General features: G+C 43.4%; 1 protein-coding gene across 1 annotated transcript in view; it reads left to right on the top strand.

Annotated features, from left to right (window-relative positions):
- Window positions 1-5,145: 5,145 nt before the first annotated feature.
- Window positions 5,146-18,424, top strand: part of NIN (ninein) — a 111,402-nt gene continuing 98,123 nt past the window's right edge. The window contains exons 1-3 of the mRNA XM_049767664.1: window positions 5,146-5,227; window positions 5,529-5,592; window positions 13,923-14,126. Of these exons, the coding sequence (XP_049623621.1) occupies window positions 13,944-14,126 (183 nt within the window). The 5' untranslated portion in view covers window positions 5,146-5,227; window positions 5,529-5,592; window positions 13,923-13,943. The remainder of the gene's footprint in view (window positions 5,228-5,528; window positions 5,593-13,922; window positions 14,127-18,424) is intronic.

The raw sequence follows: 18,424 nt of genomic DNA on the forward strand, positions 1-18,424 counted from the left end.
AGGACGGACTTCGTTTCTATCCCCGGTGTTCCATATGGTCCTCCAAGCCAGGAGCGATTTCTGAGCGCATAGCCAAGAGAAACCCATGAGCTTCACAGCTGTGATCCGAAAACAAACAAACAAACAAATCCTACATTTCATGCTGGGGCTGTTTGAGTTTGAGTTGTTTGAGCTGCCCATAGATCTGTAGAGGAAGTGAGTATAGGGTAGCAGAGGGCCCTGACTCAGGAAGTGTCACTCACTGTGGGAAAATGAGCAAGACATCACACTCCCTGTGCCCAGGTTCTCATAATGAGACAGAGCTCAGTTAAACTAGAAGCCCTTCTAGTCTCCTGACTGAGCAGTCCTAGCATCTGCGGATGTCTGATTAGAGGTGTGCAGCAAACACATGCTGACATTTAGTGCAAACACAAGTGCAAATTAATCAATTTCTTTTATACAGTCATACATATTGACTGTATAATGAATCATATTTTAGAGAATATATTTGGCTAATAAAAATAGAGAAACCGTTTTATTCTTTTTGTTTTGTTGGTTGGTTTTTGGCCACACCCAGTGGTGCTCAGGGGTTACTCCTGGTCCTGTGCTCAGAAATTGCTCCTGGCAAGCTTGGGGGACAATAGGGGATGCTAGGAATCGAACCCAGGTTCATCCTGGGTTGGCTGTGTGCAAGGCAAATGCCCTACCACTGTGCTGTCTCTCTGACCCAGTTTTATTCATTTGCTTTGAGTTTTGCTTCATGTAACTTTAGGAAACATTTGAATTCACATGAGATCTGTGGTTTGGTCCACAAACAGTTACATCATGCAGACAGCCACTTATACTGTCTGTTCAGTGATGAGTTAACCTATTCTCAGAACAGTTACATAGGCTTTATCTTATAAATAAGAGATCAGTTCATGGAACAAAAATAGTTTTAGGTGGTAAGAATGAAAGATTTTTTTTTCTCTGTCATGGAAACCTCATCCTAGTCCTAATTCTTTAATTAAACCTTCCTTTTAACCTTCAAGGATCCTTAAAAAGAAGCCTGCTTATTAGGTTAAAGCAGAGATTCTTGGGGTCTGCGGGTGTTTGAGGTGACATTCACCCTACAAGGAAATAGACTAGAATCGGCAAAATTATGTAATTTAAAAAATACAAAATTTGTCTGTCTTAGAGAGGCGTGAAGGAGTAATGTTAATTCTGGGTTCATAATGGGATTAGAACTAGAAATTAGAATCTCCAGCCACAGCCATAAGAGAGAGTAATGTATAAGCATGACTACTTTGTGGTGTAGCTTTGCAAAAGAAATCCTACCCAGGCAGATAATGTAACACAATGTGCTTGTAATTTAGGTTGCATAGGGTGAAAGGTTAATCTTCCTCCAGTCTAGTTTCTGGAAGAAGACAGGGGTAAATACAGAGTCTAGCAATAAAATCAGAGACAGAGAAGAGAGAAACAGAAGGCTTTGTGCATTTCTTGGGGTCCGCCCAAGTCACAGGGGTTATACATTATTTCTTAGTCTAGAACAGTCAGTAAAGTTATTAACTCATGCATAACCCTTGACTTCTTTCTAAAAGTCTTTACCAAATGCAGTTCAGCTTCTCAGACCATTTGAGCAAAACAGAATGGTTTTCTGTTATAGAGATTTGGGAGAAGCAATGATGATAGCAATTCATTAAAAAATAGCTTGGTCTAGGTACTTAGTAAAAAAAAAAAAAAGGTGTCATTAGCTCCCCAAGATCCTTAGGACAAGGTACAAAAGAGAAGTGGAATTGTGAGTTGCAGGCAAGTCAGATTCAGCATTTCAATGACAAGATATGGGTAGTATGAGCCCAGGAAAACGCTAAGAAAAGAGCACAGAATGGGAATGGATGGTAAAGAACTGGAAGACAAAAACTGTTTGCTCTGAAAGACCCTCATTTTCTATCCTGGAAATATGAAGGTAGAATTTGGCACATTTAATTATCAAATTAATTTGCAGGTGGAAACCTCTGAAAACAGACTGTGAGGGTCTTAGCACCACTTAGCAATCCTGGGTCAGTCAGGCCAAGCAGTTTATTGTGGGGGTCCAAGGATGTGGTGCTGTACTGCTGAGAAACACTAGGGCTACCCCCAGCAATGCTCAAAGGACCATGTGGTGCTGGGGATCTAACTGGCAAGGCATAGACTCTAACCTCTGTGCTATATCTCCTCCTGGCCCTTTAATATTCTTGGTTTTTTTTTTTTGGGGGGGGGGGTCCACACCTGGCAGTGCTCAGGAGTTACTCCTGACTCCACACTCAGAAATTGCTCCTGGCAAGCTCAGGGAACCATATGGGATGCTGGGATTCGAACCAGTGACCTTCTGCATAAAAGGCAAATGCCTCACCTCCATGCTTACTCTCTGGCCCTTGCCCTTTAATATTCTTAAGAATCATTGAACACCTGCTCTGTAGTACTTATTATTTTCAGAAGTAATAAGTTGTTCAAAGAGACTTTAGCTTTGCTTCTTGCCCTGGAGGAATGTACCTTCTTCCCTTGCAGAAATAAAAGTAGACACACACTGGAGAGCAAGGAATGATGTGAGCCGGGCAGTGCAAGGGTCAGGTTCTCCAGCAGGGGACATACATATGTGATGTGGTGGATGAGAGAGTGATGGTCTTTCAGAATCAAAGCTTCCATCAAGCTGTGTTTAGGCTCTCACTCTTTTTCCTGATGTGATCTGCCCTCCTAGATCTCTGCAAAGCTGTGCCTCCTCAGTGACCCAGCTAGCCTAACCCTATTTGCCTCTGCTCATCTTCCAGTGTAGTCAGTACTGACTCAACTGAGAATATTTCTCTGTCTGCTGTTTTTTCATTTGACTCAGCAGTCAATGTATACAGGAAGTGATTATTAAACATTCTCTTTTGGGGATGGAAGGGGGGGGAAGGAAAACATGGCGGTGCTCAGAAGCCTTTCCCAGCTTAGACTTCAGGTGTTACTCTCAGAACATGTTTAAGCAAAAAATGCTGAAACATTTACACCAGGAAGACTAATTGAATTTTCTAGAATCTGGTGTACACACAGAAGAAATAGGAACCTAGAACACTACTTTCTTTCCTATAGAAATAGAATATGGCTAGCTGGAGAAATAGTACAGTAGCTTAGGTGTCTGCCTTGCATGTAGTTGACCTGGGCTCGATCCCCAGCATTCCATATGGACCTCTGAGCACCACCAGGAATAATTACTAAGCTCAGATTTAGAAATACCCCCTGAACATCACTGGGTGTGACCCACAAACAAAACAATAATAATAACAATAACAACAACAACCATTCACATGTGTACTAATGTAAGGATGTTCATTGGGAAGAAGGCACCAAAAACTGCTCCTCTGTATTTTAATTTTTATTATTATTTTTTAATTTGGGGGTTTGGAATCACAGCCAGATGTTGCTCATAGGGTATTAGGGGACCAAATGCAATATCGGGGTCAAATCTGAGCCTCCTGCATGCAAGGCATGTTCTCCATTCACTGAGATGTCACCCCACTCCTCTTTATGTTATTTTAATAGTCATAGCACGTACACATACTCCTGGAGGTGTGAGTGCAGTGATGCTGGGGCAGGTAGCTCTCATATCCTGTGGAGGGGGTGAATTGACAGACTTGACTCAGAGACTTATATATGCTAGATAGGAGCTCTAACACTGGGGCTCCATATTCTGCTCTTTTTCATTCTCTAGGCACACAATGAAAAATAGAGCTTGAGATATAAAATAATACTGTTTAAGAAGAACCTTTGTTTTGAAATAAGTGCTGATTCACATTAAACTATGAGAAACAATTCGGGATCAGAGAGATAATAACCAAGTTTAGGCACTTGCTTTGCACACTTTCACTCCCTAAATATCATGTATCACCTTGAATACTGTCAAGAGTGATCCTTGAGGGCCTGGAGAGATAGCACAGCGGCCTTTGCCTTGCAAACAGCAGATCCAGGACAAAAGGTGGTTGGTTCAAATCCCGGTGTCCCATATGGTCCCCCCGTGCCTGCCAGGAGCTATTTCTGAGCAGACAGCCAGGAGTAACCCCTGAGCATCGCCGGGTGTGACCCAAAAACCAAAAAAAAAAAAAAAAAAAAGAGTGATCCTTGAGCATTGCTGACTGACAAAAGACAGCCTTCTCTACAGGAAGGAAGGAAAGAAGGAAGGAAGGAAGGAAGGAAGGAAGGAAGGAAGGAAGGAAGGAAGGAAGGAAGGGAGGGAGGGAGGGAGGGAGGGAGGGAGGGAGGGAGGGAGGGAGGACGGAAGGAAGGAAGTGTTTAGACAGGCCCATTACTTAATCAATTTCCTCCAAAGGCAACACTAGCATAATTGTAGCACAAAACCAAAGCCAGGAAAGCCACTTTATAACAATCCTGAGGCCACCCATATACCTGCATTCATTTTATTTCTGGTGCCTTGCTTTTGAATCCCTGCCTAGCTGAGTGGTCTCCCTAACATCTGCGGCCTCACTTTCTCTTCACTGTGGACAGCAGTGTCTGCAACTGGGGTGAGAATTGGGGACAACATTCATCGTTTTATTGAAATTTCCAGCACCTGGCGTTTCAGTACACCTTTTTGTTCTCTCGGTGCCCAGAAGCCATTCTCAGTTTTCTTGCCAAAATGAGCAGATAAGTGGGTGGGTGGGGGGGGGTCCTCATAAGGCGGTTCCTCTTAAAATAGAGGTTCCTTCTTCAAAAGCGACACTATAAACCCGCAACTCCAAGAAAGCTGCCCCTCGGGGTGCACAGAGTCCTGTATACAAACCGGATCAGAGTGCAGAACCTAAGGACACCTGAACATGTGAAGACTTGGGGGGGGTCCTTGGGGGTCGAGGGAGAAAGTGGGGACACATCGATCAACTCCAGAGAGTTTCTGTGCTATGTAACCGGTATCCCGGGGCCTCCTGGATGTACCCACAGGAGACGAGAATGGGCGGCAACTGCGGGTACCCAAAGAGCGAGAGCCTGGGGGCGGGGGCCAGAGCGAACCCCACGGCGGCCCCTCCTTCCCTCCTTCCCTCCGCGGGCCGGGAGAGGGGAGGAGCCGCGCCCAGGAGGCCGCTGCCGCCGCGCTGGCTCCTCCTCCCCGCGCGGGCCTGGCGCCGCCCCGGGCGCCGCGAGCCGGGGCTGGAGCGGCCGAGCCAGGACGCGAGCTGGGAATCGCAGCCGGAGGCTCCGGAGCGCCGCCCGCCCAGCCTGCAGCGCCCGCCGTCATGGGCTCCTGAACCCCGGGACGCGCGCGGTAAGCCGAGCGCCCGCTGCTGCGTCTGCGAGCGGCCACCTGGAGGCCCGGCACGGACCCTGGTTCCCGAGCGAGCCCGGCCGGCCGTCGGGGCGGGGGCGCGGCGCGCGGGGGGCCGGGGATGCTCCGGGGCGCGCGGGCGGGCGGGCCGGGGGTGGGCAAGCGGCGGGTTGGGTTCGAGCGGGCGCCCGGCCTCTGGCGATGACGCTCGCGGGGCTGCCCCGCACCGCTGCTCCGGCTGCCCCGGGAGCGAGCCCGGCGCCCGCCGCGCCCTAACAAAGCGCGCCCCCTCGCCTTGCAGAGCGCCGGAGCGGGCGGCCGGCTGGCCGGCGGGCCACGGGCACCCTGACTCGGACTAAGTAAAGGTAGGCTGAGCCCGCGGCCCGGGTGGGCGGGTAGGCGCTGGATGCGCGGTCGGAGGGTGGCGGAAGGAGTGGGGGTTCCCCGGGGCCGGGGCGCTTCTGCACCCCCTGGTTTCCAGGCACATGTGCCGGGCGCCTTGCTGCTGCTCTGGCCTCACTTCCGAGCCCCAGTCCGGCCACCCAGCCTGTCTGTCGCCCGCCGGCACCCTCGAAGTGCCGCCGCTGCTGTGCGTTGGGCCCCTGAGCTTACCAGCGTCCCCCAAGGGTGTTGGTGGTTCTGTTACCAGGTGATTAGGAGCGAATGAGAGACAGACAGACAGACAGACAGACAGACAGACAGACAGACAGACAGACAGACAGACGGCACCCTCGAAGTGCCGCCGCTGCTGTGCGTTGGTCCCCTGAGCTTACCAGCGTCCCCCAGGGGTGTTGGTGGTTCTGTTACCAGGTGATTAGGAGCTAATGACAGACAGACACACACACACACACACACACACACACACACACACACACACGCCGGTGGTTCCTTAGGCGTGCAGGATCAAAGTGTGGATGGAGTATTGCTGGAGTAGGTTTCAGGCCCCTTTGGGGGCGTCTGCAGCTCCAAAATCGAGCCCCCCATCAAAGCATAGAACAGCATAGAAACAGTTTCCTGTCCTTAACTCCTCCTGCCAAGTTGAGGGGAGATAGAGATGGGAGAGGCGTTTCCCCAGCCCCGCCAGACTTGGGTTACAGTGGAAATAAAATCGGAGCTCACCCCCCCTCCCCCAAAAAAAACCCTTGGTAGAGTAAAAGAGGCAACTAGGACGCTTGCTTTGCACACAGGCTGACTGACCCCAGGTTCCATCCCTGTTTGCCAAGAGTTGTCCCTTAAAGCAACCTGGTTGGACAAAATTGAAAATAAACAAGGGAAAAAAGGGGAAGAAGAAAATCCTGAACTCGTTTAACATCACACCCCTCCCCAAAGAAAATAAACACATTACAACTAGAGCTAGGGAGAGTTTTCTAGACAGTTTAGCTGCTGTGAGGTTAGCTTATTTGAGATGGGCTTGTTCCAGCACCTTAATTCCTGAATGTATGAAACCAGAGCGGATTGCACAGCATGTCTTTTGTAAGACACGCAACGATTTCTCAGCGCTAGAATCCTAAGCCCTAGAATCATCTCGGCATATGGAATAAACTCTCCAAACCAAGTAGGATTTCTCCTCTGGGCTCCCTTAAACCCCTTGGCATCAGTATCAATATATATCTTCTTACTTGTTTGCCGGGGCTTGACAGAAATGCAAAGAAATGTGTTTTCTGTTTCAGTGTCAGCTTAACTTTATCTTGTCTTGTCTAGTGGTTAGCATATTGGTGGCTGACTTGGAATGTGGGTACATCTTGCTTTTCCATTGAGGGGGCTTTGAAAACTGCATGTGTCACTCTAGCCTTGTAGGCTGCAAATCTGGTTTATTGTGATCTTTACCGTTGTCAGTGTCCTCTAGGAGCTAAAGTGAACTGCAGGGGAATTGGTTTGCAGATTTGTTTATTTTTATCTGTTCTCTGGCAGTTCTTTAGATGAAAGCCGTGCTGAACCAGAGCAAAGATAAAGAGTAGGACTAAGGAATGTTCCAGGTGGGGTAGGCCACCAGCAAAGATAAGCCCAGGCAAGAGAAGGCTTTGTAGGGTTAATGAAAAGGAAGCCATTAAGACACAGTATTTTTTTTTGCATTAAAATGTCCAAGATCAGTCATTTTAATAAGCACTTATTCAAAATGGAATGGATTTCTTTTTTCATTTTTTTCATTTTAGATATGTAATGGCCCTTAACATCAAAAGATGTTAACTGTCATGAGGGAATAGGGTTCCAATGAGTTCAGACTAGCCAATTTTTATTTAGTAGGCAGTATTCTTATCATAAGTCAAATATTGCCCCAGAAAATTGTTTCAAATGTCATTGCAAATGACTTTTTAAACTAACATTTCACCAATCTTGAGACATCCATTTTATGTGGATAATGAAAACACACTTTATCTGCGTTACATTGATAATGGGCACATTTAGCCGGGCCAGTGGAGAAGGGTTCAAATACCCTGAAATCTTTTCAAGGGATTTATTTTTATGAATGCCAGTTCGTTTGTAAGGCAGTAAATTACGGGGCTTGAAATCTGGTTATTGAATTTGCATCTGTTTACAGGGGCCTTTCTTATTGAAGCCTACAAAAGGATCATTTTGTCCTATATATAAATACATTTTCTGAAGATTATAGAATATTGCAAGCAAGCGTCTTTGAACTTAAGCATGCTTCTGTACTGCAATTTCTATTTTTAATAAATCATTTTTCAAGCAGTTTAAAAAGCATTTATATTCTCATGCTTAAAATACAAAGTTGAGAAAATGATGTGAGAATTATAGCCTTTTGCTTCTATCCCAGGTACATTGTTGCAGGCATTCAAAATTAATTTGGGCAAATATGGCTCAAGAAATGAAAGTGGTTATCACTTTCTTTTAAGAAAGTATCTCTTAAGATAGTAACAAATATGTTGTGTTATCTTCTGTCATTTTACTTAGTAGCTGGTTATACATTATTAAATTGACAATGTGGTAAGCAGATAATTTAATTCTTCCAGCAATCCTGAATTAACTATTTGGCTGAACAGTGTACCTAGTTATCAGGGGGTTAGTTTTGTTTTGTTTTGTTTTGTTTTGATTTTTGGTTTTTGGGTCACACCTGGCAGCGCTCAGGGCTTACTCCTGGCTTTACGCTCAGAAATTACTCCTGGCAGGCTCGGTGGACCCTATGGGATGCTGGGATTCGAACCATTGTCCTTCTGCATGCAAGGCAAACGCCTTACCTCCATGCTATCTCTCCGGCCCCTAGTTATCAGGTGTAACAAAAGCTTGGATTTCTTCATTTAGGATAGTAAAATACTAAAGCTTATTCATAGGGCGCCCTTGGCTAAGCTGTATTGGGTAGTCAGCAAAGTTTATTATTTTCTTTTGGATTTCTTTAATGTAACTTTTCCTGTGCAGTGTCATTTAAGCTTGGAGTTCTGTTGGTGGTGGTATAGAGCTAGAAGTAGAATCCTATCTGAGCAGAGGTTTTCTGATACACTGTTGAGCAACAGTTTAAAGCACAAATACAGAGACAAGTACATTGAACAGATTTTTCTATTCTAATCTTGCTAAACTTGAATATTTTTCTTGTTACAATTATGCCTCATAATGGAATTAATCTCAGTGGTAAACCTTAAAAAAAAATTCAGCAATGGGTTTGAAAAAAAAAGAAAGGCAAAAAAAAGAAACATTTTAATTTTTCAGAAAAGAGAAAGAAAAAAAGAAACATTAAAACCATTGATATTATGAGGTTCTCACTTGCCAGATGATGAAAGTGAAAAGAAAGCTTGGTCAAAGCCAGGTCTGTCCATATTCTTCTCTTTAGTTATAATGTAATAAACTTAGTCACTTGGTGGTCATTGTCTGATCTGTGGACCCCAACAGCTTTGTGTGAACACAAATCCCAGAGTATCTATTAAGATACACAAGGAAGCAGGGTGCAAGAGAGGCATGCAGATATTCTGTGTAGCTGTTCAGCTGCTAGGCCATCTGGAGGGGAAATAAAAGGCCCAGGCTGGGGGCTCTGGCATTGTGTTCATTTATTATTTGGTTTTCCCTTGCCAGATTTTGTCCCCTTTTACTTCCTCTGGCCCAGAAGAGACTTTTCCTTTTGATAGGGCGTCATTCTTACATGCTCTTTTCTCTATCTCAGATGCTAGAAAGTTCACAAGTTCACAGATCTACTTCATGTTGGCCATGTGTGTGGATCTTCATTCCTCCAACTGTACCTCACCTGCCCTCCCCAGACCCTCGTTTTTTGTTGGAATATCAGCTGTGGTTACATGGCAGAGTGGAGCACAGTGCAGATCCATAACTGCCTAGCCTTGCTTCAGTCGGTCTGGGCATTCTGACAGCCTTGTTTCAAGTTATTTGGAAGGAAGATGCTTAGAATAGTTCTCTTGATGAGCTATTAGTGGGTGGTCTTTGTTCTGATTGATAACTCTGTCCATCTGCCTCTCATTTAACCATTCCCAGTTAACACTCTGAAATATTGCCTGTTCTGGACTTGTGAGCCCAAAGATGGTGTTCTGATCTTTTCTTTCATCGGGAAGTGCTGAAGAGAGGCTCAGGTTTGGCATAGATTCCAAAATCATTCACTGCAATTTATCACTCAAAGCCCAGCATTTCATTCCAGCATCCTGAGGCAACTCTGTCAAATACAAACATGGAGCACGTTTTTGCATCTTAAATGAGAATAAAGTCTATTATAGAATTAGGTGAATTATTATATATATAAAGTAATTCATACACAGGGTAGGTTTATCCTCACCAGTCAAACATTTAACTTTTTTTTTTCTAAACTGCCAGTTTTCAACCTTTTCAATATTGCATCCTTATAGCGTTTGCTGGACATTAAAGTTGCCATTAATTTTTTTCTTTAAACAACTGATTGGTACCTCTTTTGTCACCACCTGGCAATCACTTTGGGTATAGATAATGCACCCCCTGGACTCTGGCATTTCTCTGCTTCTATTTCACGGCTTTGGAGTGAATTCTATGGTGATTGCTTGTGTGAACTATCCCATGTTCTTGGTAAATTTTAGACCTTTTCTTGGTGATGTTCTCACTTCTCTCATAGTAGTTTTCTCTGGGATTAGCTGCTTTCTCTTGCTTGCCATATTTAACCCTCAGAGCACCATTCTCAGATGGGTACTATTATTCTATAAGCTCAGTCACGTGGGAAAGTGTCTTAGTATAGTCTCTCCCAAAGTTACAAAATAAAATTGTTGACTTTTGTGACTACTTGGGCTAATTTACTAATTCCTTGAAGTCAAACTTCTGATAGTTTTACAGTTTGGCGATGAGTGTTGACTTTCAACTTCTGCTTGGCTGTTCCTGAGGTTGAAAGTGCCTTTGAAAAAGGGTTGGGTGGGAACATAGAGGTATGTGTGCAAAAGTGGGTATTTTAAAGCTGTTGTGTGCTCATTTGTAGAATTCATTCAGGTTAAGCTTTCATTCAAAGAAGTGTACACTAAGTCCATTCATTGTACTTATTAGGTCTGGTGTGAAGGACAATTTTGAGGGGGAGGAGGTAGCAAAAGAAATAGAATTTGGGAATTTTGCCCGTAATGATAGTTTTACCAAGAAGGAGGTCTAAGGATATTTTTCTATTTATTTATTTATTTGGATTTTGGACCACACCTGGCAATCCTCAGGTGTTATTCCTGGCTCTGCATTCAAAAATCACTCCTAGCAGACTTGGGGGACCATATGGGAAGCCAGGGAATAAACCTGGGTCAACCACATGCAAGGCAAAACCTTCTGTGCTATCACCCCAGCAGCAGTGTCATAATTCTTGTACATTAAACTTCAGATGAATTTTTGGGAAGTAATATCCATGAGTAGAAATGTATTCTATGCCAGAGTTGTGCTGACAACTTGTTCTGGATATTCCACAGGATCATTTGTTTATGTGGAGTTTTACCCTCTTTGCTCAAAAGATTGTTTCTGTAATCATGATGCCTTGGGAAGAAAGCAGAGAAAATAAAATTATAAGAAAGGAAAATTGCTACAAAATGAAGGTTTGATAGAGTGAAATGTCAAGGAACTCACAAAGAGCAGAGTGTGGCTTCTTTTCAAATGAAAAGCTCTAGATGAGGTCAGTCCAGTGTTTGTGAGTTTTAGGATCTTAGATGGTCAAGGCTCCGCCTCTCAAGAAGAATTGTAAAACCGAACTTGTTAGGATTGTTTCACTTTTGAGTTTCAAAAACTTGCCAGACCAAGCTAAAACACCATAGTCTGGCTTTCCGGAAGTTGATCAGATTACAGCCCAGGGGACAGTAAAGCTCAGAGCAGGCCTGAGAGCTATGGCAACCCTGAAAACCCCAGAGCATCTTGGGGGTTCTCTGCAGATCTCAGTTGATTAACTGATGGACTCCAAGTGAATCTCATTTAGCCTAGATTGGCCTTGTCTAAATCCCTAACTTTTGTGGCTTTCTTTGCACTCTGGTGTTTCTTTTCTGATGTTTTGATGTTTATGCAACACTTAATTTGGAAAACATTTGCGTGGTGATTAGTTAACCCAACAGCCCTGGGAAGGAAGCCAGAGCTAATGCACCTCTGAGATAGAAAAACTGATAATTAAGAGGAAACCTTCCTAGGGAAGTGCTGGGTCCAGATGGGTGTCACTCTAGGAAAAACTGAGCAATGTGGCCCAGCTGGTTGGCTCCATATTCTGAGGGGGCCTCATTCTGCTGAACCCTTTGGAATTGTCATGGATCTGTTTGGGTTTGTTTTGAACTGGAATGTTTTGAACAATTAACAGTGAAAAGGAAGCTACATGGCTTAATCAACACTGATTGATCAGAGAAGCATCCTGTATCTTTTAACCTGGCTGCATTCAACCTCTGACCTGAGTGATTCCTCTGGTAATCAGTTCCAAGGACATCACCTCTAAACTAAAGAGATTTCTTTTTAATTATAAGATTTTGGACCACACCCAGCTACTTACTCCTGTAAACCAGAGATTTCTGGTGCAGTGCTTGCAAAAAGCAGCAGCAGCAGCATCAGGGTCTAGAGCTATATAGTACAACTGGTAGGTTTCTTGCCTAGCACTTGACCTACCTGGGTTGATTCTTCCAAGTTCACTAGGAGTGATCCCTTAGTGCAGAGTCAGGACTAAGCCCTGAGAACAGTTTGGTGTGACCCCACCAAAAAAAGAAATACATTTTTAAAAGTAGCACCTGCTGTGCAGTGGACATAACAACCTAGAATTACAATATATAAAATGGCTGTGCAGTAGACAGTGAGTGGTCCACATTGATTTAGTATACTTTATTTGTTTTTATTTTTTAAAGAATTATGATCCATTTTATTTGCATTAGAGAATGTCAAACAAATATTTGTTTCCAAAGAAAATAAATTTACATTTAGGCAGAAATAAAGAACTTATTCAAATTGTTTGATAGCAATCACATTTCACAATTTTTTTTTTTTGCTTACTTGTAATAAAGAAAGAATTATCAAAAAGTAACAAGAGATAGTTGGTGGGGTGAAGGGAGCACAGTGATACATTTATAAATTTTTGTCAGTGGCAATATTTATTTAGTATACCTTAAATTTTACTAATTGGAAAGATTTTATGTGATGTCCTTTCAATCATACTAAAAAATGTATCTGCCAGATACATGTTTAATTTTCCAGGTGTTGCTTTTCTAGTCAAGTGGCCTTATTTCAGGTGACTGAGGTCACTGCCTCAAGGGTTTAACAGTAAGTTGGGCTTTCATTGCATCAGGAAGAAGGTCTCTCAGTGTGCACGCCTTTGCCTTTCAGTGGAAGACCCAGCACCTTAAAAACCAGTTATGGTCTAAGCCAGAACCCCAAAACCCCATTTTATAAAGTATGATGTCTAGATATTTATGATGTACATTCTTTTTGTCCAAGTGATACGAGATTATTTTTGCTGATTCCAGAAAAGGTAGGAAAATGCAAGGTTTGGGTGCAGCGAGGGAAGATATACCTTAGGACAGCTCAGAGTAAAAAGGTTCAGGTCACCGAAGTTCTCTGCATATCCCTTTGATCCAGACACTCTCACCATCTGAACCACTGAACTAGTGTTTTTCCTTTGTCTAGGTAACTAAGCATTACCTAAAGCTCCCTGGGATTAAAGTGAGCTTTGGGGAATATTTCTGGCACACCTCACAGAACTAACTATACCAAAGAAGTTAATTTGAGGAATTCAAGTAAAAGGCAGTTAGCCTTAAATATGTAGGGAGGCAGTTTTATATCAAACATTTATTCAGCCTCTTATAGCATCTTTCCTGTAACCATGGTGGAAACAACAAAAGTGACTCTTCCCACCAGGCTTGCAGATACCCTTTTGGGCAGTTGGAGCTCACCAGTCATGGTCATTGACCATTAAAGCTTGTCAAAAATAGCCTTCCACCATTCAGGATACCTGGGTATAGGAGCTGATAGGGAGAAATGTTGTAAGTCTTGCACTGAAAGGGCACTGTCCACTTGGGCTTACCAAACCCTAACTCCAGTTGCATTTCTTCCCTGGCTTGTGAAAGTTGCTCTTGATGTGTGGGTGAGGTGGGGGGACTGTGGCAGTGGGACCTAGAGACCTAGAGAGGAACGGGTACACTTCACTATTCTTACAGGACTAACCTTCCTGAGCCCCAGCATCCATGACTCACAGAACATTTCCAGGTTGCTGGGAAGTTGCACATCTGGGGCTGATGGCAGAAGGACCCTAACAGCTACATGACTAGCCCTTTCTCTCTCCTCCAAACAGGTGTGCTCTGTGGGCTATGGGATGGATGAGGTGGAGCAAGACCAACATGAGGCCCGACTTAAGGAGCTGTTTGACAGTTTTGACACAACGGGCACTGGGTCCCTGGGACAGGAGGAACTCACCGACCTCTGCCAAATGTTGAGCTTGGAGGAGGTGGCTCCGGTGCTGCAAGAGACACTGCTTCAGGACAACCTGTTGGGCAGGGTAAGGCCTGGGGATGAACAGGACAGCTGGTGGGGAGTGGGTTTGACTGCTGGGGGTGGAACATCTGCATGTTGCAACTTGTTTCTGAAAGCCTGGCTGTGTGTCTCCTCACATGGTAACCCAGTGAACAGGACAAATGTCAGTGGGTGGGGCTTCGCAGTGCCCTTCTCAGGTGACCAAGGAGGACTCCTCTACTTCCTGCTGGTGGGATAAGGGTGTGCTGTAACTACTCAGGGAAGGAGAATGGAGTAGCAAGAGGATGTGTTCCATCTCCACTTCTTTGTGGGCCCTCCTATGGAATCAACAGTCATTGTGGGGATGGAGTGGACTGGGATCTCTCAGAAGAACTATCATTAAAAAAAAAAAAAATCAACACCATTTGCAGAATGAGCAGATTGCCATTGTAACTTTTATTCCTGATAGAGAGGTTTCTCGTGTGAGATGTCTTCTGGCTTGAGGTGGGCATTACATCTTCCAGACAAAGTGAAATATAGAAGGGTAAATATATCCAGAGCATGTTTATTTCAGGCTCACTATATCTGGACATTGTGCCTATGTCAATTCATAACAAATCTCTGTTCTCCCCATACATCTTGTCACAGAGATGAACCCAAGGTTAAAAGGGGTCTGTTGACAATAGAGATGAGGACCAGAAGGACTGGTCCATGGCAGGAAGCTTGCCACAAAGAGTGGTGGAATGCAGAGAAGGGATCACTATGACAATGATAGTTGAAAATGATCACTCAGGACAAGAACTGGGAGCTGAAAGGAGATAAAGTGATATGCATGAGTCCCTCAGTAACATATTGCAAACTAGTGTCGAAAAGAAAAAAAAGAAGGAGGGAGGAGGAGAAAGAAGAAAAATGTCTGCCCCAGAGGTGGGCAGGGAGGAGGGAAACTGGGAGCAGTAGTGGTGGGAATTGTGCACTGGTGAAGGTTGTTGTATATGTATGCCTAAAAATCAATTATGAACCACTTTGCAATTGTGTATTTCGGTGACTCAATTAAATAATATATTAATTATATAAAATTATATAAAAAATAGAAGGGACCTGCCTTGTTTTCTGTTTCTAGTACTGGGCAGGCTGTTTGCTTGCCACAGACTGATACTGTCTTCAGCTCTCACAATAAAAGTAGCACGTGGATGGTTTTGAGTTCAGTACTGCTTTTTGGGAAAAGTAAGAGGAAAAAGTGAGTAAAGCTTTTTGAGCTCCTTTTCTCTCACTACTGACATGTTTAGAAAGTGAAAACCACTTTTCAGGTGGTGTGCTTGAGGAAGCTCTTGTGAAGCTCAACCTTATCCTAGTTTCTGAAGTTCTTTTTCTTCATTTCTTTTCCATTGTCTTTTACCATTGGGTAAGTGATTGTGCACAGTTGAATTATCTGCCATTGGGACATGAAACAGATCGGAGGAACTGTCATCTGAAATTAATGTCTGAAAAGTGATATTCTTGGATACCTGGTACTGTGACCGTGTTGTTCAGTGGGAGGCTCACCCTTCGAGGAAAACTTGTGTTGTTTTCTCACACACTTGTAGTTGCTTGGGTGCAACGAGCTGCTTATGAATATGTGTGATTCCTTAAGCTGCAAGAAATCTCACTTTAAAAGCAGTAAAATGATCCATTTATCAAGTAATGCATTCTACCTGGATCTGTCTCAGTCTTGGACACTGTGTAGAACACCAAAGAACTGTTTCTCTCTAATGTCCTTGGTGGATCTCAGCCTTCCTGTGTCTAAAGAAGAGACAGAGTGCGTCAATTTCACTGCTTCCTAAAACCTGAGAAGATATAACTTCCACAACTTCCATTTCCTCGAGTGCTCACTTGTCTGGAGTCTGCCTCGATATGATGCCCTCTGCTGTAAACAGCATCTTCCTTGGCAGAAGATTAACAGTTTCCTCCAGATGTTGTACGCCTTTACCCTCATTTGGCAGAATCAAAAAGGGGCACAGTTATCAATTGATCTGTTAATGACTTGACACTCCCTGCCAAGTTTTCTACATTTGCTATTTGCTTGTGAATAATAACTACCTAAGTGGTCTATCGTGTGATATTTACTTAGTGAGCCTGTGATACAAGTTAAATAGATATGTGCATATTGATTTCATTGGGTGGTCCCTGGTGATTGTCTTCAGAGCAGGGTTGGCATGAATTAGTGCATTACTGTTAAATTTGCATTTTTTATGAAACTGAATTAGTCTCCTCAGACGATCACATAAACTTGGCCATATGTTGTTAAACTATTCTCTTTGGCTGTAATTTTAAATTAGAAGCAAAAAAAGTCTTAGAAGTCACTGGAGAACTGTAAGCGCTGTCATATTCTTAGTATGTGAGTAGGGATCACAGGCTGTAAAATTATAAGCTGTTGCAAAGCCAGTCGTCTTCTCTTTACGTGAAATTTATGGAAAAGCTTCTAAGAATTAGCGTTTGACTTAATTAAATTGGGGATAATAGCATAATAAGCCAAGATATATTAATCTGATCATCACTTCATCAAATAGGAATGTAATATGTCTGAGGTATTTTACTAATATTAAAGTGTGGGTGCCCTTATTTTTGTTTATTGTCAACTAAAGTTTTCCACCAAATTTACATTTGGGTAAACTTCCTGACTGTTGATTTTATAGTTTTATCTTTTAAATTTGAGGAGTATAACTTTTATTGATTTGCATTTTTTCATTCAGGCACTATAGTTTACAATACTACTACTAATAGAACTTCATGCATAAATAGTCCATCATTACACTCTTCCCCAGATTATCCATTTCCCTCCACCATGTCACAGCCCTTCGCCCCCCATCTTAGTCTCCAAAAACATCTAGGTTCATCTTTACTGGAATTGAGTGGGTCAAATTAAATCACTTTCTTGGAAAAGAAATAAGAATGAGTTACAGGAATGTGATTTAATGGTAGAGTACAACTTCCATGGATGACATCAGTTCAATTAATGGCAGTGGGGGGAAAGGGGAAGAAGAAAAACAGAAAATGATCTTTTTTGTTTTAAAATCCATATCCAACAGCTGGTATTTTGCTTATGGGATGTGGAGGCTCCCAACTTACGTATTTTTTCTTTATTTTATTTTTTGGTTTGGGGGCCACACCATTAGTAGTGCTCTGGGCTGGCTCTGCAGTCATGGTCACGCGTAACAGGCCCAAGGAATCATATAGATAGCTGGGGATTGAAGCTGGGATGGCCACTTGCAAAGCAAGAGCCTTACTCATAGTACTATTGCTCTGGGTATCTCAAGAGGTTCTTCTTGGGCCCGGAGAGATAGCACAGCGTTGTTTGCCTTGCAAGCAGCCGATCCAGGACCTAAGGTGGTTGGTTCAAATCCCAGTGTCCCATATGGTCCCCCATGCCTGCCAGGAGCTATTTCTGAGCAGACAGCCAGGAGTAACCCCTGAGCACTGCCGGGTGTGGCCCAAAAACCAAAAAAAAAAAAAAAGAGGTTCTTGGATAGCAGTTTAGACTGTAGGAAAGCTCAAGCCTGTGATGCTAGGAATTACGTGGGCCAGCCCAGTGATGTCTCAGGCTTCCAAGGCTACACACAGTGATGCTCAGGAAGCATGTGGTACTAGAGGCTGAACCAGTCTTGGCTACATGCAAGGCTTAAATCATAACCTCTGTACTATCTTTTTAGTTCAGTGTGTGTGTGTGTGTGTGTGTGTGTGTGTGTGTGTGTGTGTGTGTGTGTGTGTGATTTAAATATATCTAATGTTTCTTTAGGTAATTGGTAAAGTAATTTAAATCAACTTGCCAATTCCTTGCATTTTACTACAAAGATATCCCTGACATCTAGATTGTGTTTCAATTAATCTGTGTGAATCTTGCTATATAACTTGAAGCCCGAACATGGTAGTGATGTTGAAGTATTTGAAGTGCTTTTACTTCATGGACTGTTGGTTTGAAGGAGAGAAGAAATCACTGGTTTGTGTTCCCTGCTAGGTTTCTGGAAGAGCCTTATCTACATATTTGTTATTGCTTAAGTATCAATGAAGGGACTAGCTTATCCCCCTGAATTCTGAAGAGTTTGTGAGGTAACAATTCGTAGCACAGGCAAGGCAGTAAGTAATATAAGCAATTAAGGAAGGAGCCATTGACTATTTAAGCCAAATTTTCATTCAAACAGCTCTCCATTAAGGGTATTTCCTGCTTCTTTTGTGTTGTTTATTTGGTTTTTGTTTTGGACACACACCCAATGGTACTGCTGCTTCTGATTTTAGGCTAAGAAGTCACTTCTGACTATGCTCAGTGAATCTTGGTGGTGGGAATGGAACCAGGGTCTACTAGGGCAAAGC

This window comes from Suncus etruscus, chromosome 2, assembly GCF_024139225.1.
Source record: "Suncus etruscus isolate mSunEtr1 chromosome 2, mSunEtr1.pri.cur, whole genome shotgun sequence".
NCBI classification, from domain to species: domain Eukaryota; kingdom Metazoa; phylum Chordata; class Mammalia; order Eulipotyphla; family Soricidae; genus Suncus; species Suncus etruscus.